Raw genomic sequence first — 25,382 nt, 5'->3', positions numbered from 1 at the left:
AAAAAAAAAAGAGGAAAAATACAACCTTTAAGGACACCAATTTTCTTTGTGAATGAATAATGTATCTAAATCTAAATAAATGTTCGTCCTTAAAATACAGGGGGCATAAGTAAGTACACCCCTATGTTAAATTCCCATAGAGGCAGGCAGATTTTTATTTTTAAAGGCCAGTTATTTCATGGATCCAGGATACTATGCATCCTGATAAAGTTCCCTTGGCCTTTGGAATTAAAATAGCCCAATAGCTATTTTAATTCCGATACATTATTCATTCACAAACAAAATTGGTGTCCATAAAGGTTGGATTTTTCCTCATTTGTTTGATTAAGGCATTAAGATCAATTTCCAAAAGATGATTTTTTTTATTCCCTTTTTTTTAGTTAACTTTAGCATGGGTGTCCTAATTGTTTTTCACATGACTGTATATATAGTTTATTTATAGAGTACTGTATATATATATATATGTATATATATATATATATATATATATATGTGTGTGTGTGTGTGTGTGTTGTTGCAAATGAGAATTTGTTCTCAATCAACTTACCTGGATATATATATATATATATACCACATTGGTCTGTAGTATTCTCTCTACTACTGCAGTACTTTTACAGGGATGTATTTACTTGTAGTACCATAATGAAACATGTATCACCTATTTTGTACTACAATATTTAATGATTGTACGAACGATGACCCAGTGAAACTATGGGTAGCTTGTGTGTGGGTGATCTAATGTAATGTTTCAATGGTATTTCACAATATATTAGTTTTTTGAACCAGTGATTGTGCAAGTGCAAGACTTCTTTAGAGATATGAATGCACAATCCAATGTTTTGAACATTGGACAGCCTGTGTTACAAGTGATGACTGTTTTGAGTTGTCTAGAGTTGTGAAAAATCACATCAAGGTTCTGAAATTAGTAGCAAAGTGATTGTAAAAAACTGTAAGTGACACAGGAAAACATTTTCTACAAAGTAAAACTCTAAACAACCAGACATTTTACAGACTGATTTTATTTCCTTTAAAAGGGAGTGCTGCCAGTGAAATTCAACTTTTACAAACTCCAACTTACATTAGAAAATTCTGCTGATTTCCCCAACAACTGCCAAAGGATTACATTTTTATTTTATTTCTGATGCTCATGTGGTTTTACCAGAGATCTTAGCACATTATGGTCCAATGAGTAGGAATTTCTCCCATCTAGCGTTGAGATCATATATCGCAATCAACTCTCTCGCACCACACAGTTCAAAGTACATATTCCAGCTACGGTAGCCTTCACGCTTCAAAAAGCCGGTCTCTTGCTCTTTTTAATCTCCTTTTTCTTTTTCTGGGTGAAGAAGACTCCTGTTCCTGAAATTTGGATTTTTAATACGTGTGGTCCTCCAGGTTTTCTTCTTCCTATGCTTCCAACTTGCCGGGGCCAGGAAGCTACGATACCCATTAGCAGCATTAGCGGTAGGCCTGCACGATTCGGGGAAAAATATGAATCACAATTTTTTAGCTTAGAATTGATATAATTCTCTGCCATGATTTTTTTCTCATGAAGTGTAATTCTTGTTGCACACATGAACCATGACAAAACCAAACAAATTGGCAGTATCAAACATAGATTTTGTTTTTTGGCACCTATGGCACATTGCGCATCACCTCAAGCCTGTCAACACAGAGGCTTCAATGAATACAGAAAATAAAGTACACACTGGCCATTTAAGTACAGCAGGCTACCAAAAATAGTGACATAACACATTGAACTAAATATGGCCCTGATACCGGCTCTATCTGAACTCCTTGAACATGTCTTTACATCATTAAAACATGTCAATCAACATGCTGCAGCTACAGCTTCAGTCTCTAGAGAAATGGAGTTTGTCAATTGCCAATTTAAGAACAGTATCAAAAACAGAAAGATTTCTTAGCACACTCTTTAACTGCTTGCCTTTCATGTCTTCAGCTGTCCTATCAAAATAAAGGCAAAAACGCAAAAGGTGGAGCAGCATGTCCTGTATGTCCCTTACCGGCTAACATATTTCAAGATGGCGCATGAATATGGAGGGTCTATCCCAGTTCATGTGAATGCAAATGTAAAATTCCAAGCTAATAGGAACACTTTGAATTGATGGTGGAGGTAAATATTCATGAAAAAGGACACGTTTCTGAACGGGCAACACAGATTTTGATAATGAACAACTAAACACGTTACACACTGGACCTTTAATGATGCTCAAGACAAAGAAGTATCTGAAAGTCACATGGAAAAGGGGGGAAAAACAAGAGGGGGCAGGAATAATAGATGTGCATCCTCTTTGCCTGGGGGCTGGTCACAAGCCCAAGTCAGTCTTATAAACTAGACGATGTGAATCCACAGCTCAGCTCTCCACTTTGGCCACTTTGGGTGCCTGTGTGTCCTTGTCTTCAGTGTCCACCGGTCCCCTCCTCTTCCTCAGGCCCTTCATCTTACGGGTCTGCAGCTTGGACAGATCCTGCTTCTGCATGTGTACCCGGCCGAACTTTGTACCAAAGGCATCATGGGAAATGTTCTTCTTCTTCTTGGGCTGTGTCAGTGATAAAGAGAAGCATCAACGACATGTTAGTTTGAGAAAAGAAACTTGCTTATATATTCAGAGAACTTTTTGTGCCAGATGTTTTAAAAATCAGCAAAGTTACCCTTTAAAAAAGGTGCAGTTAGTGATGCTGTTGTTGATCTTTAAACTCAACTGCCAAACAAATACAACAACCCCCCCCCTTCAGAGGCTCCGACCCCAGATTCACAGACTGATAACTACTGGCCTGTCGGCACATTCAGAGGGAATCGATCGGAATAAGCATTTACATAGTAGTTGGGAGCTAATATTTCCACAATTTGGAAACTTTACAATATCTTTTAGAACCAAAAGAGGTTCTGTGGGTAAGATAGAACATTGTTGGGCTGCACAGCACGAGTCTATAGTGACTGGCCCAATGGAGGGTCCATGTTGTAAGATGTTCTAAAATGGTAACTAAGCAGAGGTCTTTCCTCTGGCGCCACCCTCAGGACAAACTTTACATGTTTCAATCCACTAGTGGCCAGGATCTAAGAACAGCGTCATTGCCGGTTCTTTTTTTTGGTGAGTAATGAGCAGTACAGCCTCATGGGGCACAGCTATCATATACTTTCTATAATATACTTTTAATAGCTTGGTCATATGCATAGATGAATGAGCATTGAGGGAAGAAAGCTCCTGTTTAGGTCAGTTATCCAACATTTTCCCAGTACGTAGACATCTCGTTTACATTTCATTCCCATATCTCATCAAATGGAAAGAGTTCTTTTACCTTGAGGGCTTTGGGCTGCCTGTGAGCTAACTTGTACAAGTCATCTGAAGCCATGTGGGTTCTTCTTAAGACCAAGTCAAACGACGGCCCGATCTCTTCAAGCTCTATCCGCGGCGTGCGGCACCCAGACTTCTTCAGCAGACACCTGCAATGACAACATGACATCCAGACCTCTGTTGTACGGGATGTAAGCAGAGCGCGTGTGGCTGGTGGATACCAATATATGAACAGCAGTCAGCCCCTGGCTAACGTGACAGACGGTAACTTCTTATTTGGGATTTATTTTTCACCCAGAGCACAACTTTGTTACTCTGACCAGTTTAAAAGTAACGCGGCGACTTATTGGGACTGTGTCTTATTCCCCATATCCCCCAGAGTTAGATAAGTCCATACATACCCTTCTCATCTCCGTGCGTGTCCTAACTGTCTGACGCACCCACCGCTAGCCTAGCTTAGCACAGATCCTGGAGGTAACCGGCTCCATCTAGCCTAGCTTAGCACAGATCCTGGAGGTAACCGGCTCCATCTAGCCTAGCTTAGCACAGATCCTGGAGGTAACCGGCTCCATCTAGCCTAGCTTAGCACAGATCCTGGAGGTAACCTGCTCCATCTAGCCTAGCTTAGCACAGATCCTGGAGGTAACCGGCTCCATCTAGCCTAGCTTAGCACAGATCCTGGAGGTAACCTGCTCCATCTAGCCTAGCTTAGCACAGATCCTGGAGGTAACCAGCTCCATCTAGCCTAGCTTAGCACAGATCCTGGAGGTAACCTGCTCCATCTAGCCTAGCTTAGCACAGATCCTGGAGGTAACCGGCTCCATCTAGCCTAGCTTAGCACAGATCCTGGAGGTAACCGGCTCCATCTAGCCTAGCTTAGCACAGATGCTGGAGGTAACCGGCTCCATCTAGCCTAGCTTAGCACAGATCCCGGAGGTAACCGGCTCCATCTAGCCTAGCTTAGCACAGATCCTGGAAGTAACCGGCTCCATCTAGCCTAGCACAGCACAAAAACCAAATTGAATTTACCTGTAGCTGCGCATGTAGATTTTCCCTTCCACGGCCGTGAAGTGTAGAACGTGTTCTAAACCCGCCAGGCGCACCGCAGACACAGTGGGACCTCTGAAGAAGTCTGAAAGGTGGGTCAAAGAAATAGACAAGGCCATTTAATAATGGAACAAAAAAAACACATAATTTCCACCTAAATGAAATCTCAGAGACACATTCATAGAGTGTAATAACAAGTGTATACCTATGAGCAGACTCTTGAGACGTTTGTATTCAATGTCCGAATCGAAAGCCTCCCCTGCAAACACCAGCATCGGTTTGGTCCCCTCAGGACATTTGCTGTTCTGCAACAGAAAGATACAGAAACCAGGTTTCATTACCAAAGAAAAGAAAGGATTGCTCATGTGTGGTATGCAACAGGAAGAAAACGTAGACAAAAACTTCTGACAAAAGTCACTTTTATTCTCCTGTCTGAAGCAAACAGAGCTGCACGTTCAAGCGCACGCTGACCACCTGGTCAGGCCGGTTTGGTTGTCATGGTGATACTACAGTTCAGTCTGATAGGCTGGTTTAGGTGTCTGATCTTGTGTTATCAGCGTTATGGATTTCCTGGTTCACCACATTCTGTGTGGTTTATAAAGCTGTAATAACTTTATTCGGTTTACTACTTTGGTCATTAAATGTGCTTGTGTGGTCACACACACACACACACACACACACACACACACACACACACACACACACACACACACACACACACACACACACACACACACACACACACACACACACACACACACACACACACACACACACACACACACACGTGGCTATAGCAAACCATTCTGTATAATATCACATCAAAACAAAATTTTAAAAATTTTTAAAGAATTTTTTTTTCCTTTTTCCGGGGGGGAAAAAAAAAAAAAAATATTTTTTTTTTTGGCAGGACAGGACATGGTTAGCCTAGCTTAGCATGAAGAACGTAACCAATCCCCTTTGTTTAAACAGTGCACAAGCAAAAAAAACTAAACTTTGTGGTTTGATGAGGAGAGCCGTGCTGAAACTATTTCCTGTTCCTATTTGGTACCACCTCATCTGTACGAACCCAAAACCAGACTATCCACACTGACCATATGTGGCAACCCACACTAGAGCCACAGATACGGTTCACAAGTACAATAAATAAAAGGTCCCAACACAGAACTCAGCGTAAAACCATATTAGGGCTGCAACAACAAATTAATTTCATCGGCGATAAGTTGGGTCTATGTAGTGATGTACGCCATCGTACACGTTATAGTCCAGTGTCTCTCAGACCTCATTTCAGATCATTAGCATTGGCTTCATCTGCCGTTATTGTCAATAACCGGTAATTGTGTACCGGTGGCAGCAGTTAAGCTAATGCTAATTAGCTGAAATGAGGTTGGAGAGGCACTGGAGTTTAAAGTTAGAGTTTTTGGAATATTTCATTGGTCGGAGACAGTATCAAGTGAATCCTTTATTTCTTCACAACATTAACTTGAGAAGTATCGGATCAAATACATCGACCGTTGGCATTGCAAGGCAACAGATGTGGTCCATGTTTACTTCGCCCTCAGCTGATGTCATTTCTGGCAGATCTGTGTCCGTTTTGAAAAACTATAATAATTTCCTTGGCTGCAGTGTGTAGCTGTGTCCCAGCCTCAGCTTATGTGTATAGCTTCCTTGGCTGCTACAGGAAATAAACTGGGATATATTTGGAATGTTTCGGATTAAAACTGTAAAGATGGTCTATATTCGTTGGCCTTACATTTCCCTTTTAGTCTCAGTGCAAAGCTGACATAGCATATTATATAACTAAGGAAAACAAATGTAGTTTCGCCAGAATCATTCCTTGACTAAAGGAAGTGTGCCCTAGTCTATCAAAGTAATCAAGAATAAATTCAGTTTTTTTTTTTTTTTAATCATTTTATGGATTATATTTATTGAGGAAGCTGATTATATTGCACTGGGGACATGCTGAATTGAACGCATATACCACAGAAAAATGTAATCCATCTATGTTAAAGAAATAGAAAACACCTTAACACATACAAAATTAATTTGTTATTAGAGATGGACCGATTACAATTTTTTTGGCTGATTACAATTTTTCATTGATTTACACCAGGCGATACCGATTTTAGCCGATTCAGATTTCATTTTTCTAACTACTTTACAGCACACCCAAATATTTATTTTCTACAAATATTAATTTTCTTTTTTTTTTTACTAAACTTCTGTATGAATACAGGCAGTAGCTGGCCAGATGCCGGTCATGGCCGATCACGTGAAAATTGGCCAATTCCGGTCACCAGCCGGTCAATCGGTGCATCTCTATTTGTTCTAGATCTTTGTCTAATTTTAGACAATAAGAGTAAGGAAATCATTGGGACATGGAAATTTTATCCAAAACAGGAATCACCCATATGTCAAACTGCAGGTAACCATAGCATGACATGTGATACATTTTGTACTGACCCTTCATCCCGGTTTGACTACAAGACGGAAAATCCATTTCACCCATAACAGAAAAAACACAGACGTTGGCTGCAACCGTTACCTTGATATCACTCAGCGAGACGTACTTCTCAATTCCAACTTCAATCATATCCAGCACATGAAAGTCAAACAGACGACCTGCAAACACACAAAGGGAAACAATGACGCACACATCACTTGGCCAGTTTTCCCATCTCTAATATTATATATTTCCATACATTACACACTAACAAATTATTATTATTATTATGATAATGGTGGGAGTAGGCTGACACTGGGCAACATGGGAGCTGACTGGACCCCTTACAATCAGCAGGTGATGATTCTTCATTACTACAAATATATAAAGTGACACACTTGGCAGCTGAAAATACAGCACATGCGTAGAATTGTGGGTAAAAGAAATTAGCTACTGTACATTTAATTAGGATATATAAATGACATAACTGGGGTCTCAATGTGTGTTTTAAAGGTCCCATGACATGGTGCTCTTTGGATGCTTTTATGTAGACCTTAGTGGTCCCCTAATACTGTATCTGAAGTCTCTTTTATATAGACCTTAGTGGTCCCCTAATACTGTATCTGAAGTCTCTTTTATATAGACCTTAGTGGTCCCCTAATACTGTATCTGAAGTCTCTTTTATATAGACCTTAGTGGTCCCCTAATACTGTATCTGAAGTCTTTTATATAGACCTTAGTGGTCCCCTAATACTGTATCTGAAGTCTTTTATATAGACCTTAGTGGTCCCCTAATACTGTATCTGAAGTCTCTTTTATATAGACCTTAGTGGTCCCCTAATACTGTATCTGAAGTCTCTTTCCCTAAATTCAGCCTTGGGGCAGAATTCCAGCCACTAGAGCCAGTCCCACAATGAGCTTTCCTTAGGATGTGCCATTGCTGTGTCTGTAGCTATTGAGGAGGAGGGGAGAGGTGGGGGGTGGGGGTGTGGCCTTGACCAAGTGCCACTTTGCTCGTTTGAAAGCCATGATGTCTCTCTCTCGTGGGTGGGCCAAATTCTCTGGGCGGGCAAAGCAGAGAAAGGGGAGGTAACCTTGCTCCTTATGACCTCATAAGGAGAAGATTCCTGATTGGTCCATCTGAGCTTTCATTTTCTCAAAAGGCAGAGCAGGATACCCAGGGCTCGGTTTACACCTATCACCATTTCGTCGGTTCAATCCCCAGACCGACAGGATAAAATCTGGGTGGGGAAAGTGAAAGAACAGCGCTTGTCCCTCCCTCATCACCACCACTGAGGTGCCCTTGAGCAAGGCCCTTAACCCCAACCGCTCCAGTGGAGCTGCTCAGTGGCCAGCAGGTAAGACTGTGGTTGTACTGGGCAGCTTCCAGGTATGAATGGGGAACTGTGTGAATGTGATCAGGGCGTTCCTGCAAAAGAGAGGCTGCCTCTCAGTGAACCTCCCCTGAATAAATACAAAAAATTTCTAGCCACTGGGGGACCATAGGCAGGCTGGGGGAACTCATTAATGTAAAAAAAACTCATGAAGTGAAATTTTCATGCCATGGGACCTTTAAACTGAGTGAGTGATACAGCGACAGAAAAGATAATTTACCAAATACGAGGTTGTTGGGCCGTTTCTTGTTGTGGGAGCCAAACAGAAACAGAGAGCAGTCTGTCTTCTTGGAGAAGAATTCCTGATTAAGAGATAACAGGATAAGTAATGACACTGACAACATGTTAACAGATTTAAAAATAGTATTTAAGCATTTGAGGTGTACCCTGCGTCTTGTACACTTACCAGTGATGTTGAGTCTTCAAATGGCCGTGTTATGTTCTTCCTGAAAAGCAAAAAAATAAATAAATAAATAAAAAAAAAAAAAAAAAAAAGGGTTTTAATAGGGTTAGGGTCAGGAAAGATTCTGCTGGATTATGTATGGTTTAACAGAGTCCCTTGCTTTTCATCAGACAGTGTTAATATTCCTACTGGTTCTATCTCAAAAAAAGGACCGGATGTCTCATTTCCACTACAGGGTCGACTCAACTCACCTTTGGTACCAGCACTTTTATCTTTTTGCTTTCCACTGCACACGGTATTAGAGCCCGGCCGCTGCATATTATTAGGCATATTAGGCATTTTCCCAACTATCAGTATCGGCATTTATAATGGCCGATAAATGAATATTTAAAAAATAAAAACGGACCAAACGCCAATCAACCATGTTCTGAATGTTGGCGTTGCATAGTTTGTCCACCAGAGGGCGCTCTACAACCTCCCTGCTGGCAACACTGATTTTCTTTTTTGATTTTCTTTTTTGTGTGTGTTTTTGTTCAATGGACTTTAAGTTTCATATCTTAAGTTTGTATTTTTATACATTTTATTTATCCGAACTTCAATTCAGTTGATGTTCCTCTGTTCTTTTGTGACAATAAAACAAAAAGCTTATTTTTAAACTGCATTATCATATTATTTTAGTGAGGACTTATAAATAACTACAAATAACTAATGTTAGGGAAATCTGTTTAGGTTTTGTTACGCGTTTCTGGATTATTTTTTTAACTATATAATTGGCTTCAGCTGATGACCATAGCAACGCCGCGTGAGACTGCCTCTTTCCAACCAAGTAGTTACAGGAACGTAGTTTTAGGAACAGTCCACAGTTGTTTTTTTTAAAATGCAATTTTTTTTATACAACACCCAAAAATCAATGAAAGTAGAGATCCTATCTTTTGTTGTACTTGCGAAGCGCGATGTGTGGAATCATCCATGTTATTTTTGGGTAATTAAAATTAGGTAGTTAAAAGGAAACCCATATTTGTGATATAGACATTTTGAAAAACACCACAACAACACAAGGGTTAACTGGGAGATTATTTGAAATGGAAATCAAAACTAAAGATAGATATGTATCCACTTACTTCTTGTACAGCACAGCATTGGGCTTCTTCAGGGAGTACTGCAGAAAGAAAAGATTTCTTGTTTGAATTCATAATTCTGCTAGTGAGTCAGCAGTTTTCATTTAAATTCCATCCCAAATATGGTTGCAATCCTCTATAGCCCTCTGATAATCTGTGGGTAAAAACCCAGAAAGTTACCCCCTGCTCTCATCAAAGCAGGCGGTCCTCAAAAGTAATGCACTGTAAATCGTATGTAATCCATGTATTTTCTACTGGAAAACCCACATTGAGGTTTGTTGTTAGGCAGCGTCCTCTAGTGTCCTGGATTATGACCAGAGCAGAGAAGGAAATATCTCCTCATTTCCACTGGATGCGTAACAGCTGCGGACCGGCTCCGCTGCATGTCTGCTGCGTGCTCCGCCGTCCGTCAATACCCACCGGGTCCGGATTTGTTACGGAACGGCTGCGGCCGTGACTGACAGCTGTAGTCACGAGGACCCAACGAGATCTCGCGAATTCAGGTAGAATAGAACCACAAAACCAACACCAGTTAGTTTCCATCCAGAGGAGTAGAGGGGAAACGACTCTGAGCTGTGTTTTCAAAAGGTGTAGTTCAGGGAGATATGATCCGCCGTGAGCACGGTGTATTTTATTTTGAAAATTAACCGGATATTTATTTTGTTTCTGTGCTCGACTTCCTGTCCCGCACTATCTGCCGTGTGCTGAACTGCTGCGGAGCTCTCCGGCGTCCGTCAAAAATAGAAGCTCTGCGTATCTGCTGCGGACCGCCAGAGCTGTGCCGGAGTCAGAATGCAGCCGTTCTGCAACCGGTGGAAACGCACACGCTGACTTTAATGGAAACCTAATGACTCCGCCGCCGTTTCAGAGCCGTTCCGCATCTGGTGGAAATCCCCGGTAAGGTGATGCACACTGCACACATAATTTGGGTGATATGATTGTAAGAGGATTGCAGAAGTGACACTGACCTGTGTTTTTGTTTATTATTTTTAAAGAAATTGCAGAGCAGATTCCGAAAACAAATCCAGTGTGGCAGGGTTTACATTTTTATGAGTAAATTGAGAGAGCAAAAGCAATATCGGCTCAAAATATCAGCTCAAGAAAATCGGCAGCCCGTATCGGTGATCAGCTAATGCTGATGGAAAAAACAAACCAAAAAAAAACTGGTATCAGCACAAAAAAATCCATATCGGTCGATCCCTAGTTACAATTTGGAGACTGCAGTGCACACAGTGTCACGCACGCAGCACTCCTTTTTGTTTACTCAAATCGCACAATTTTTGTGGCTACGAGTGACATCAGATTAATCGTGCAGCCCTAGAATAAAGCAGAGGTGATAATAAGCTACTAAAAGAACTGTAAGAGAACGCACAGTGTGATGTTGCCATGTGTAAAATTATCTCAACATCTGGAGAGTGCTAAATATGACTAGTAAAGCTTTATAACAGCCCATGCATCTGGGTAAAATAAGTCATGGCTTGAAGGTCTTTCTTACAGAGTGCATCATCAGGCTACTTACTATGTCCTTGAGGGCCTGGGTGACGGTTTGATTGGTGTTGCCCCCTTTCATAATCATGGCCGTCTTCACATCCTCGGCCAGCTTGGACGCTCTGTTCTCCAAGAAGCGCTTGGAGCGCTTTGTCTTGGGTTTTCTGAGGATAGACACAAATAATTGGTTGATTTGTTTATTCTGCTGAAGTTACCGTTGGTCATTGTATACAAATTGACAATCTCGCCAGCTTTACAGCCTGTCCGTGCTGAGCTATGATGAAAGCAACAGTGGCGAAAAACGCATGCATCCTCCTGCTGTAAGTAGGATTGTGAAGATCCAGGACTTGGCCAAAAGATTTTGAACATCATCAACTTCTCAGTCCCTCCCCCCCCCCCTTTCTGCTAAAGCCCAAAACAGTCTCCCCACAAGGGAGAATGAATGCGTGTGCATGAGCAGTGATTGACACGCAATTAGACACCTCCCACTGGCCCTCAGTGGTGCATTTAACAGGGAGGTGTGGATTTTTGCAAATCACACTACAGGATTTTTTTTTTTTTTAAATGACCTGCTTCATGTAGTTCTACTGGAACATAGGGTCAGTTTCAGCTAATATGTCAGAAAGGTAGTTTTATAAGGCTTACCTACTGCACCTTTAATCCAACAATTGATTTCCATCCTTTGCCCAGTTAAACTAAATATAACAAATTAAATATTTTTAATTAAAAGTTTATTCTGCTCAAGAGAAAGTGCAACATTGTTGAAAGGACAGGCTGATATATTGATTAACCAAAAATGAAGCTAAAACAAATATTTTAGCTTCAAAAATGTTAAGGTTTCAGATGATTCATTTACATTTATGCATTTATGCATATTGTCATTTACATTTATGCATATTGTAATGCACTTTATATTGGTATAAATCAAAACGCACTCTCACGCTTACAGTTAGTCCAAAACTCTGCAGCCCGACTTTTAACAGGAACCAAAAAGCGTGCGCATATAACTCCAATTCTTGCCTCATTGCATTGGCTCCCTGTTAGTTTTAGGATTGATTTTAAGATTTTATTGTTTGTTTTTAAAGCTGTGAATGGACTGGCCCCAACATATATTTCGGACCTCATCCAAATTTATACGCCAGCACGGACACTGAGGTCAGAGGGCCAGCTCCAGCTTGTGGTCCCCAAGTCAAGACTTAAGACTCAGGGGGACAGGGCCTTTTCTGTGGTTGGACCTAAACTCTGGAATGCCCTGCCTCTCCATGTCCGAATAGCCCCTACAGTTGACTGTTTTAAGGCACGTCTAAAGACACACTTTTATTCTTTGGCTTTTAATTCTGTGTGAGTTATGTGGTCCACTGTGGTGTTTATTCTTTCTATATTTTATATATTTTTTTATGAATTGTTTGTATGTTCTGAGTCTTCTGTGCAGCACTTTGGAAACTTTGTGTTTGTAAAATGTGCTATAGAAATAAAGTGGATTGGATTGGACATTTCATAATACTGACTGTTGATTAGACTAAATGGGCCATGTTAACATTACTTTAGGCTTCAGTAATTGGATACAAATATATTACTATATAAACTAAAGGAACAATGAGTTAGCAAATCTGAAATTGAGTGATATTTTAAATAATTGTTCATTTCATACCTATCTAGACCTATGAGCCTGCCAAAAGGAAACAAGACTCCCATGATCCTCCCTCTTCTGCTCGCCTACCATAGTAATTCATATTATCTATATCTATATCTTCATGGAGTTCAGATAGAGCCTGTATCAGGGCCATATTTAGTTCAAAATGTGCAGTTTGATGCTGCCAATTTGTTTGGTTTTGTCATGGTTTATGTGTGCAATAAACATCGTGGCAGAGAATCGTGATATCAATTCTAAGCTAAAAAATCCTGATTCATATTTTTCCCCGAATCGTGCAGGCCTACTCCTATGGTTATGCAGTTCAGCAGTAATCAGATTACAATTTTACAAGCTCCTTCCATAGTGTAGCAGTTGTTGTAGTTGCTTGGAACTTATTTATTTACCTTCATCTATCTTGGACCTGTATTTTTCTATCACAGAGAATTGGGCTTTGAAAGTTTAGTTGTGAGCCTCTTCTCGGTGTTGTAAGTCACTAGTTCCTTAACTTTAAATACAGATTATTTCCATCTTTATTCCATCCTTATTATAACATTGCTGTTAGGGTTGGGGGATGTCCCCTAAATTGGCAGTTGACAATGTTTACAGTAAACCATCGTGATGGACGATGATATTGTCGTCCGGGGGGGGGACGTGACCTCTTTCACTTAACTACGGTGCAGTAAAATCAATCAGATGTCCGTGATCTGCGTAACGACAGTACAGTGCGACGTTTGACTTCAACAGAGCGACAGTAATAACCTAACATACCATCATTACTGAGTTTAAACTACATTCTCGGTTATGTTTGCACTGAATAACGCATTCAATAAACAGAAACATAACTCTTGCAGCGCACATGAACAGATGCGCAATATTAGCTCACATATAAAATAGCACCCTCGTGAATTAGCTTGTTACTAACGTACATTCATAAATCCTGCATAACATCGTCCCGTACCTACAGGACCTCAGACTTACTTATTGATGCACGCACACAGACAGTAGTGTCGGCAAACTTAGTCCAATGAGGGGAGAAAGGAAAGTGTGATAGCGTTCTACTTTTAACGTTTTTTTCTCTCACTCGAGACCGCTGTGTCCAACGTTACTAGAAGCTAGATCGAGCTACAACTGACAGGGAGAGAGAGAGAATGTATCACTACAGTTGATCCAGTCTGCTCAAAGCGATGGTCTTTTTCACAAATAGGTTGCAGTAAAGTAGCTTCCACTTAAGGAGCCCTATGTCTTGTCTTTGTGTCTTGGCTAGTTTAAGACCGACGCACTTGTCAATTTCCCGTCCAGCACCTGTGTTTGACAGGGTGTGTGGGTGTGTGTGTGTGTGGGGGGGGCATCCCGATGGTGGCTCTCCATCGTGATGTCGGCCAGCCATCACGATGGACGATGATATCGTCCATCGGCACAACCCTAATTGCTGTACTCCATTTTCCCCCTGGTATGCCGGTCTGACCATCGTTTTGGTGCAATGTAAGACTAGCTCACCCCACGAAACTCTGAATAAATAACCTCAGTGTTCTCTCCTTGTTGGTGCATCTGAATCATAATCATATTTATTACCAAAGCAAGTTTTCACTTGCAGGAATTAACCTTGGTGCATACAAGAACAGTTCAGTGCAGGTTGTGCAAAAATATTGATCAGGAGATGTGCAAAAGTTCACAGTATGTATAGTATGTGCAATGGTCAGGGATAATAGTCCAGGATGTGTGTTAATATAACGTGTAGTGACTGAGGATGGGGGGTAAGAGTCTGCCAGTCTGTCAGTGGGGGTCCCGGGCCTTGTTGATGAGACCCACTGCAGTCGGATATAAACTGTTCTTGTGGTGGGTGGTTTTGGTCGTGATGGACCGCAGCCTCCTGCCAGAGGGACTTTTTGCTAACAGTTTGTGTCCTAACCTACAGTGCTCAGCATAAGTGAATACACCCATGCTAAAGTTGACGAAAAAGAGGAATAAAAAAATCGTCATTTGGAAATTGATCTTAATGCCTTAATTAAAAAAAATGAGGAAAAATCCAACCTTTTAAGGACACCAATTTTCTTTGCAAATGAATAATGTATCGTAAATAAATAAAGGTTCTTCCTTAAAATACATATCACATATCCTTCATCATACCTAGAGATTGGCATGGTTTTATGTCAGTTAGCCTAAAAGCTGGTTTGATTTGCATTGAGAGATGATCTTATGGAAAGTACCCCATGCCAATCTCTAGGTATGGTGAAGGGTATGTGATGATGTGGAGGGGTATTTTAATCCCAAAGGCCAAGGGAACTTTATCAGGATGCATAGTATCCTGGATCCATGAAATAACTGGCCTTTAAAAATAATAATCTGCCTGCCTCTATGGGAATTTAACATAGGGGTGTACTTACTTATGCCCCCTGTATTTTAAGGAAGAACATTTATTTATTTACGATACATTATTCATTTAAAAAGAAAATTGGTGTCCTTAAAGGTTGGATTTTTCCTCTTTTTTTTTTTAATTAAGGCATTAAGATCAATTTCCAAATGATGATTTTTTCATTCCTCTTTTTAGTCAACTTTAGCATGGGTGTATTCACTTATGCTTAGCACTGTACTTATGCCACCAGTTACATGCTGTGACTGACACTTCATTTACATCGCTCTGTTCATACCTGTTCGGTTTCACCGAGTGTAACGTTAGATAACGATAGCGATTTGAATTGACGGGAAACACCGAGATAACGTAACGTAAAACCTTTTATGTAAAACAACAACTTGTTAGCTAGCTAATGTTAGCTGACAGACACCATGCTCGGCTAACGTTAGCGGTCTTAATAAAGTCAGTTTCTCGAGCACTGAACAACATACAGACACTTAAACACAGAGAGTTCTCAGGAACGCGTGGTCAAACTTACATTATTCCGTCTAAGTGCGTCATTTTTGGGTATTTCCTCGTGTCCCCCGTCAGCTACACGAGCGGTTCTTCTTCCTCCACGTGAATGAAGGCGGCGGAAGACAACATTGGTGGACGACTTCCTCTTTGGTGGAACTGTGGTTGATTTCCTGCTTCACATGAATTACCGCCATCTGGTGTCAAAAGTATTCCCTTCTTCTTCTTCTTCTTCTTTAGAGTTTAACGGCAGTTGGCATCCAAATCGTTGCATTACTGCCTCCTAGTGACTATAACTCAATACCTAGTTATTCAGACCAATACACTACACTTTCCTAAAAACACCAGTATCTTTCAAAAACGCAAATAGATATTTCCTTCCAGTCATAATAACGCCACTTTCAAGGACATCTGTTATCTTGATTTCACCTAAACCTAATTTCCGTAGTCCAGCAAACATAACCCCCCTTTCTCGGCTATATTTCCTGCATGACAACAATACATGCTCCACTGTCTCCATTACCTCACATACATTACACTGGCCAGTCGGATGTTTCCCCAATATAAAAAGTGTACCATTTAATCTACTATGACCTATTCTCAGTCTGCTGACAATTACTTGGTCTTGTCGGTTAAACCCACTATAACTCATCCCTCCTTGGCCTACCTTAGCCTGAATCCTATGCAATTTCCTCCCCTTATTTCCACCATCCCAATACTGTTGCCACTGTCTGGAAATTTCTTCCCACACAATGCTCTTCCCCTCTGCCCTTGATAGTTTAACATTCAGTTCCACAGCACCCTTCTTAACCGCTTCCTTTGCCAATTTATCCACTCGCTCATTACCTGGTATACCTGCATGAGCAGGAACCCACATGAACACCACATTCACCCCCTGATCAGCAAACCTTGAATTTGTAAACAAAATTTCATACACAATTTCTTGGTGATACAGTGCCTTGCGAAAGTATTCGGCCCCCTTGAACTTTTCGACCTTTTGCCACATTTCAGGCCTCAAACATAAAGATATAAAACTGTAATTTTTTGTGAAGAATCAACAACAAGTGGGACACAATCATGAAGTGGAACGAAATTTATTGGATATTTCAAACCTTTTAAACAAATAAAAAACTGAAATATTGGGCGTGCAAAATTATTCAGCCCCCTTAAGTTAATACTTTGTAGCGCCACCTTTTGCGCGATTACAGCTGTAAGTCGCTTGGGTAGTGTCTCTATCAGTTTTGCACATCGGAGACTGACATTTTTGCCCATTCCTCCTTGCAAAACAGCTCGAGCTCAGTGAGGTTGGATGGAGAGCGTTTGTGAACAGCAGTTTTCAGTTCTTTCCACAGATTCTAGATTGGATTCAGGTCTGGACTTTGACTTGGCCATTCTAACACCTGGATATGTTTATTTGTGAACCATTCCATTGTAGATTTTGCTTTATGTTTTGGATCATTGTCTCGTTGGAAGACAAATCTCCGTCCCAGTCTCAGGTCTTTTGCAGACTCCATCAGGTTTTCTTCCAGAATGGTCCTGTATTTGGCTCCATCCATCTTCCCATCAATTTTAACCATCTTCCCTGTCCCTGCTGAAGAAAAGCAGGCCCAAACCACGATGCTGCCACCACCATGTTTGACAGTGGGGATGGTGTGTTCAGGGTGATGAGCTGTGTTGCTTTTACGCCAAACATAACGTTTTGCATTGTTGCCAAAAAGTTCGATTTTGGTTTCATCTGACCACAGCACCTTCTTCCACATGTTTGGTGTGTCTCCCAGGTGGCTTTTGGCAAACTTTAAACGACACTTTATGGATATCTTTAAGAAATGGCTTTCTTCTTGCCACTCTTCCATAAAGGCCAGATTTGTGCAGTATACGACTGATTGTTGTCCTATGGACAGAGTCTCCCACCTCAGCTGTAGATCTCTGCAGTTCATCCAGAGTGATCATGGGCCTCTTGGCTGCATCTCTGATCAGTCTTCTCATTGTATGAGCTAAAAGTTTAGAGGGACGGCCGGGTCTTCGTAGATTTGTAGTGGTCTGATACGCCTTCCATTTCAATATTATCGCTTGCACAGTGCTCCTTGGGATGTTTAAAGCTTGGGAAATCTTTTTGTATCCAAATCCGGCTTTAAACTTCTCCACAACAGTATCTCCGACCTGCCTGGTGTGTTCCTTGTTCTTCATGATGCTCTCTGCGCTTTACACGGACCTCTGAGACTATCACAGAGCAGGTGCATTTATACGGAGACTTGATTACACACAGCTGGATTCTATTTATCATCATTAGTCATTTAGGTCAACATTGGATCATTCAGAGATCCTCACTGAACTTCTGGAGAGAGTTTGCTGCACTGAAAGTAAAGGGGCTGAATAATTTTGCACGCCCACTTTTTCAGTTTTTTATTTGTTAAAAAAGTTTGAAATAGCCAATGAATTTCGTTCCACTTCATAATTGGGACCCACTTGTTGTTGATTCTTCACAAAAAATTACAGTTTTATATCTTTATGTTTGAGGCCTGAAATGTGGCAAAAGGTCGAAACGTTCAAGGGGGCCGAATACTTTCGCAAGGCACTGTACCTGGCAGATCCTGATTTGAGACTCGACAGCGCTGACACTGAGTCACTACAAATGAGCACATTGCGCATCTTCACCTCTTCCACCCATTGTACAGCTAACAAAAGACCTACCAATTCAACAGCATGCACACTTAAATAGTCTGAGGTTCTCCTACTGACTCCAGTCTGACAACTGGGAATCACCACAGCTGCCCCCGTTGCCCCTGTCAGTAAATCTTTCGATCCATCAGTAAAAACCTGTACATAACCACCATAATTTCTCTCTCTATAATCATAATATTCCTGAACTATGTCAACTGTCTTATTCTTGCGCTTGATATTCAGCACCTCCAGGTCTACACAAGCCATTCTCAGCATCCAGGCTGGCATCACAGGCCACAGAACAGTGGAGCAAAATTCAATTTCCTGGACTTTCAGCTGCTCTGCTACTTCCTCACCTATCCATCCAAAACTTGCCTTTCGCTCTTTACCCCTCTCCCAGCAATTCTCCAATACCCTCTTTGTAGGATGCCATTCATCATGTCCTTTTAAATTTATCCAATAATTAGCCATAAGCTGTTTCCTACGGAGCCACAACGGCATTTCACCTGCCTCAACTTGCAAAGCACAGACTGGAGAAGTTTTCATCGACCCCAAACAAATCCTCAGAGCACGGGCCTGAATAACATCCAGGTCTGAGAGTACAGATTTAGCTGCAGATCCATACACAATACTGCCATAATCCAACCTAGATCGAATTAAAACTTGATAAATATACTTCAAAGATGTAAAATCCGCCCCCCACTCCAAACCTGCAAGACATCTCATAACATTAATCACCTTTTTACATTTACCAACCACCTGTCTAACATGCTCTTTCCACGTCAGTCTCATATCAAAATACACACCTAAAAACGAAAAGTATCAACTCTCTCCAACTTATTTCCATATAGCGTCAGACTACAATCATGGATTTTCTTCTTTGTAAAGAACATAGTTTTAGTTTTTTCCACTGAAAATTTAAAACCCCATTGTGTCCCCCAGTCTGCCACTCGCGTAACTGCATCCTGCATTTTCTTAATCAAATAGTCAATATTTCTCCCTCTTTTCCACATAGCTCCGTCATCAGCGAACAGTGATCTACCTATGTCCATCGGAATATTCACATACACATCATTCATCATAATAGAGAAAAGCGTCGGACTCACTACACTCCCCTGAGGTGTCCCATTTTTAACAACAAACCTGCTGGATACCTCAGAACCTATCTTCACTCGTATGGACCTATTATCCAAAAAAGCCATTACCCAATTAAACATATTCCCCCCAACCCCAATCTGATGTAATTTTATTTGCAGCCCCTCAGTCCATAACATATCATAAGCTTTCTCCACATCAAAAAACACTGCAACCACAGTCTCTTTATTTACTTGGGCTTTCCTTATTTCATCCTCTAAACACACCACTGGATCCATAGTATTCCTACCTTTCCGAAAGCCACTTTGATAAGCTGCCATCATGCCTCTACTTTCAATAAAATGAACTAATCTCTCATTTATCATACGCTCCATTAATTTACAAATATGTGAAGTCAATGCGATTGGCCTATAATTCCCAGGCCTGCTTGAATCTTTACCTGGTTTCCGTATTGGGACAATCAACGCCTCTTTCCAACTCTCTGGTATGTTACCCTCCTCCCAAACTTTGTTATATAACAACAATAATTTCGCCAGGCCATCAGAATTTAAATGCTTTATCATACTATAACAAACCTCATCTTTACCAGGCGCAGTCATACCCGACTTATCCAATGCTTTCCTCAACTCTCCCATACTAAAAGGGACACTCAGACCATCACCATCACACTTAACTTTCCTGCATAGAGCCTCCATGTTGTCCGCTTTCGTTTTTCCTCTACCTCTTTCCTCCGCTATAGACAAATTATCCGAACGATGCACTTTAACAAACGTAACTGCCATCAACTCTGCCTTTTCCCTATTAGTTACTGCTGTCACATCCCCTTCAGTCAGAACTGGGTAACTCCACTCCCTTCTATCACCTCCCATCTTTTTTATCATACTCCACACCTCACCCACTTGCGTTGTGCTACCAATCGTATCACAATAATTCCTCCAATGTGACCTTTTTGCTTGTCTCACTGTCCTCCGCACCACAGCCTGAGCTTGCTTGTATTGTATCATATGCTGAAAATTATGACTTTGTTTCACTATTCTGAAAGCCCTGTTTCTATTCCTCACAGCTTCCTTACACTCATCATCCCACCAGGGCACTATTTTCCTCTTCTTACTACCTTTACTTTTAGGAATGGATTCCAATGCTGCCAAGATTATGCCTTGCTTTATGTAACTGTCAAGTGACGCTATAGACATTTCTGCATTGGCCTGATTTAGACATTTATCACTAACCTGCAAAAATTTTCCCCAATTTGCCTTTTCAAGGATCCATTTCCCCCCCGATCCTTCGCTAACCAACGAGGTATTAACATTTATCTTACACCAGATTGGATAATGATCACTTCCTATAGTCCCTTCCTGACACACAGACCAATCACATATTGGCGCTATATTATTAGATACAAATGTGAGATCAAGCACAGATTCTTTACCCACCGTAATATCAATTCTCGTTTTACTACCATCATTTAAACAAACCAGGTTCCTCTCATCTAACAGCTCCTCAAGCACCAGCCCATTTCTATCTGTACTATCACACCCCCACAACATGTTGTGCCCATTAAAATCACCACACCACACAATATTCCTACTATCCTGCCCTTCCACCTCCTCAAGTAAGCACAACTCTAATCTCTTGCATGGGTTATAATAATTTACAATTACCAACTCCGTTTCCACAGCCCACACCTTCACTACCACATATTCTTGTTCATTCCCTACACCCAGTACTCTATAAGGAAGACCTTGTTTTATAAAAGTGACACATCCTCCACCTCTCCCGTCTCTTCCATCTCTTCTCACCGCCAAATAAAATAAAATCTAAACTAGGAAGTAACCAGGACTCTTGAACACATACAATGTCTGGTTTATCTCTCCTACTTACAATAAACTGCTTAAAATCTTGCCCATTTGATAATAAACTCCTTGCATTCCATTGTAAAATTAACAACACTATGCATATCAACTCAAACACGGTACCTCTTGGCCAGATTGCACTCTAAGCTCATCATTCACCTCTTCCCATTTCAACCCTCTCATACCCAAATGATGTTCTGCTGCTTTCACAATAATCTGAATCCGTTCAGTTTTAGATTTAATCTCACAGGTCGCATTAATAACTCCCGCTATAAACGTCACCAAGTTCTTCTTCTCTCTCCAAACTTTCTGCTTCACCTGCTGTTGTTTTACTACTTCTATCTCTCTGCCACCTTCCCCTTCCACCTGTCTCTTCTGGCCTGCCATCTTGACTGCCTCAGCATATGAAACTTTTCCCCTTACCCTTATCTGTTGCACCTCCACCTCCCTTTTCAACACCTCACAACCCCAATAAGCAACGCTGTGACTGCCTCCACAATTACAACACCTTGGTTTCACACCCTCTCCACACTTTCCATACTCATGATCCCCACCACACCTGGCACATCTCCTCTTTCTCTTACACATTCTGGCCACATGCCCAAACTCCTGACAATTGAAACACCTCATAGGCTTTGGCACAAACTCTCTTATATTATATTTCATAAAGCCAAGATATACCTCCTTAGGTAGCAACTCTCCCTCAAACTCTATCACGATACCTTCAGTCTCCCTTTTTTCCACTCCAGCGGTCAGTCTCCTCACATTCTTTACAGAATTAGTCCTCACCTTCAAGTTCTCCATCAATACCTTCATACTGACATTTAGGGAAATCCCAAAAACCACCCCCTTACAACCACTGAACCTCTTTTCCCCAACCTGTACAACCCGGGATATCTTAACTTTCCCAACGCTAGCCAATTTTTTCACCTTTTCCACCTCCTCTTCTGTATTACAGCCTATTAGCAAATTCCCATCCCCCAAAACCCTCGCATACCTCACCTCACCAACTTGCCTTTGAATAATTTGAGTCAACTTTAGCGGATCAAACTTCTTCACTCCCCCTTCTTCCTCAAATCTCACCACCATATTAATCACTCCATTGTTCTGACCTCTCTCACCATTTCTCCCATCATTATCCGACCCACTAGCGGCAGTCTGCGCTTTTTTCCTTTTCCTACCACTCTCCCTCCTTGTTCTATTTATTACCTCATTCCAATCACCCTCCCTTCTCTCTTCCTCCTCACTCAACATACTACTACTTTCGCCTCCGTCAATCTCCGTCCCTGCCATCTTGACAGAGTTTGCAAAGAACACAGCAGAAAGACCGATACCGGACCTATACAGGCCGTCGGCCGATCTTCCTACTAACTGTTCCCAACAATACTCAGTCCTAAACCAATATCCAACTCCCCAAACACCGTAAATGTATATTACAAGCAACTAACTGGACACTACTCCAACCACCAACTTCCCAGCTCCTTCGCCACGTCAGCCTCAAACAAACTTTCTCAGTGAATCACCACTTCCAAAAGTATTCCCATTCATTACTCAAGTATAAGTATAGATAGGGTTTAAATAGACTTCTGTAGAAGTTGAAGTATCAACTCAAGGTTTTTACTCAAGTAAAAGTGTAAAAGTACTAGTTTCAAAACTACTTAAAGTATAAAGGTAAAAGCAATGTAAGGGGAAGAAATGTCATTAAGGACAAAAGCTTAGGCTGCGCCACAGGGGCCTATAGTGCGCATTTTAGCATTTTAGCACAATGCAAATACATTAAAGAACCATATATGTGTACTACTGAGCATTAATATGTTTCATGGAGCGGAAGATATGATGACTAGTTGCCTATAACTATTGTAATTAGCTCGTGGTACTTGGGTGCGCAGAGCTTGCAGCGCATTCGAAAGGAGTTGTTTTTGCATCAAACCATTTGAAAAATTCTTCCCGGTACGGCCAGGGATGTAGGAGGGCTGGCTGGTCTTCCTGGCTACCAACCTCCTCGCTGGTGCTTGGTTGGGACATTTCACTCAAGTTCTCATCACAATCAAATTCACTCTATCCGGATGGCGTGATTTATCTGGATAGGTTTTAGTTTTTTTGTGTTTTTTTGAACGACGACAAGCCCGAACTTAAATAGGAGTAACGAGGCTATTTTTTAAAAGTAAGGAGTAGAAGTAAAAAGTCTGCTGTAAAATAATTACTCCAGTAAAGTATAGATACCCAAAATTTCTACTTAAGTAAGGTAACGAAGTAGGCTATTTGTACTTTGTTACTTGACACCTCTGTCTTTTTTTTTTATATAAAGAGCTTTATTCAGTTTTTACAAATTACAATTTATAGGCCTACATTTAAACATACAGTAGGCTACATAACATCAATGTAAACAATACAAGAATTACAAAAATATAACTAATAAAACAAAATGTGCAAACCAAGCTTAAGTGCATAGTGCCTAGAGATTTTTATAAAATGCATGAGTCTTTTTTATAAAGTGCATGGAGTCTTTTATAAAGTGCATATAAAGTCTTTTATAAAGTGCTGTAGTTCACAGGTTCAAGGTGTCCGAAGGAAGGAGCTGTTTTCTGTCCAGAGTTCTTCTTCGCCTGATCTCAGCGAGCACTTGTTTGCACACGTCTGCACTGTTTATGACAGTCTGTTGTATAACCATACAGCATCTTGTTTTCCACAACTTCATGCATACAATACATATGATTATTTTTAACAGTTCCTTTTGTTTCTCTGGTAGAGGTTCGTCAACAATACAGTACATCACAGACTTATATGAAAGATCAACATTTACACCATACACTCCTAATTTGTCACAGACCTCTTTAGCTCTATAGCAGTCATCAATAGATGCTGCTGTGTCTCATCTTCATTGCAATTAATCATGGGACATTTTTTGTTTTTACATAACAACTCCAAGAAACAACAGCTCTAACAGCGAGTCGGTTTACAGACATCAGCCATCTCATGTCACGAATGCTCTCTGAAAGGTTTTTCTTTTTTAAAAATTTCAGGAACTGGGTTCCTTCGTTATGTGTTAAATGTTTATAATTTATACATCCATCATATTTATAATCATTAATTAAAAAAAAAATCATTTTACTTGGGAGGCCATTCCAGTCAATTTTAAGATTTTCATATTCTTACATAAAATCACCATAAATGATTCTGGTATTCTGGACCTTGTCTGGCTCTCCCTCTCCTTTTCCTCCACTTGGAGCGGTCACCGACACAGAGAGCATTCCTGGAGATGGCTGCTGACACATTTTTAACAAAGACAATGTACAATTTAATTCCCATATCTATTGCCCCTAACCCCCCATATTCTTTGCTTTTATACATGATTTATCTTTTTGTTACTTCCCTGGTTGTACCCCAAACCAAGTTTACACACTGTTTATTTAATTTCATTATCATTTTGTGAGATGGAGGATAAGATGTTTGGATAAGATGAAAGTTGGTGTCAATATTGACTCTTGATTTATAATTGGTGTTTTTATTTTCCCATTTTTTAACTTCTTGTTTAACTTCACATAGTTTATTTTCCCAGTTTTTTTCACTACAGTCTTGATTACAAATGGTCAAACCCAAGATTTTAATTTCATCCTTTACTTTAATGTTGATATCACGTTTGTTACTTTCCGCTCCGATCCAAAATCCCTCTGTCTTATCATGATTTAATTTAGCCCCTGAAGCCAGTTCATATAGGTTCAGGTGATTAGTTAACACATCCATCTCCATCTGATTCTTAATAACAACAGTGACGTCATCTGCGTAGGCCATGACATTGATTTTGGGCGCAAGCCCAACGCGTGTACCAGATATGAGCCTCTCAGAGTTTATGGTTTTAATAAGGGGGCTGATGGCCAGGACGTATAGAGCAGCACTTCTGTCCACTCCACAGCGCCGTCTCCACCACCATGTACGCCCATGGCATTCTCTTAACACATCCGTGTATACGCCCGGTACGCCTCACTGCAGTGTGCAAATCGGGGCGGTGCTCAATGTGGACGTCTGACTCCACCCACGTTGAGCACCGCCCTTCCAGACTTACT

At 40.9% G+C, this 25,382-nt stretch overlaps 1 protein-coding gene across 1 annotated transcript; it reads right to left on the bottom strand.

Annotated features, from left to right (window-relative positions):
* Positions 1-2,201: 2,201 nt before the first annotated feature.
* rpf2 (ribosome production factor 2 homolog) lies at positions 2,202-15,888 on the bottom strand. The gene is made up of 10 exons (XM_039782771.1): positions 15,735-15,888; positions 11,242-11,374; positions 9,726-9,763; positions 8,608-8,647; positions 8,422-8,503; positions 6,910-6,986; positions 4,570-4,669; positions 4,347-4,449; positions 3,322-3,466; positions 2,202-2,561 (listed from the first exon to the last, which is right to left on the bottom strand). Exons 1-10 carry the CDS (start codon positions 15,755-15,757, stop codon positions 2,376-2,378), a joined length of 927 nt encoding a protein of 308 aa, XP_039638705.1. The 5' UTR covers positions 15,758-15,888; the 3' UTR covers positions 2,202-2,375.
* Positions 15,889-25,382: the final 9,494 nt, after the last annotated feature.

This window comes from Perca fluviatilis, chromosome 18 (assembly GCF_010015445.1).
Source record: "Perca fluviatilis chromosome 18, GENO_Pfluv_1.0, whole genome shotgun sequence".
In the NCBI taxonomy this organism is placed as follows: Eukaryota; Metazoa; Chordata; class Actinopteri; order Perciformes; family Percidae; genus Perca; species Perca fluviatilis.
Note: the sequence above shows the minus strand (reverse complement) of the source record. Positions and strands in the feature narration are given on the sequence as shown.

Bases quoted from the DNA above. Each gene is read 5' to 3' on its own strand.
- rpf2 (XM_039782771.1), bottom strand. From the start codon at position 15,757: ATGACGCACTTAGACGGAATAAT. The intron at 6,987-8,421 runs GTAAATTATCTT...GTGTGTTTGCAG, and splicing joins GCCCAACAACCTCGTATTTG to GTCGTCTGTTTGACTTTCAT. The intron at 2,562-3,321 runs GTAAAAGAACTC...TCACTGACACAG, and splicing joins GGCAGCCCAAAGCCCTCAAG to CCCAAGAAGAAGAAGAACAT.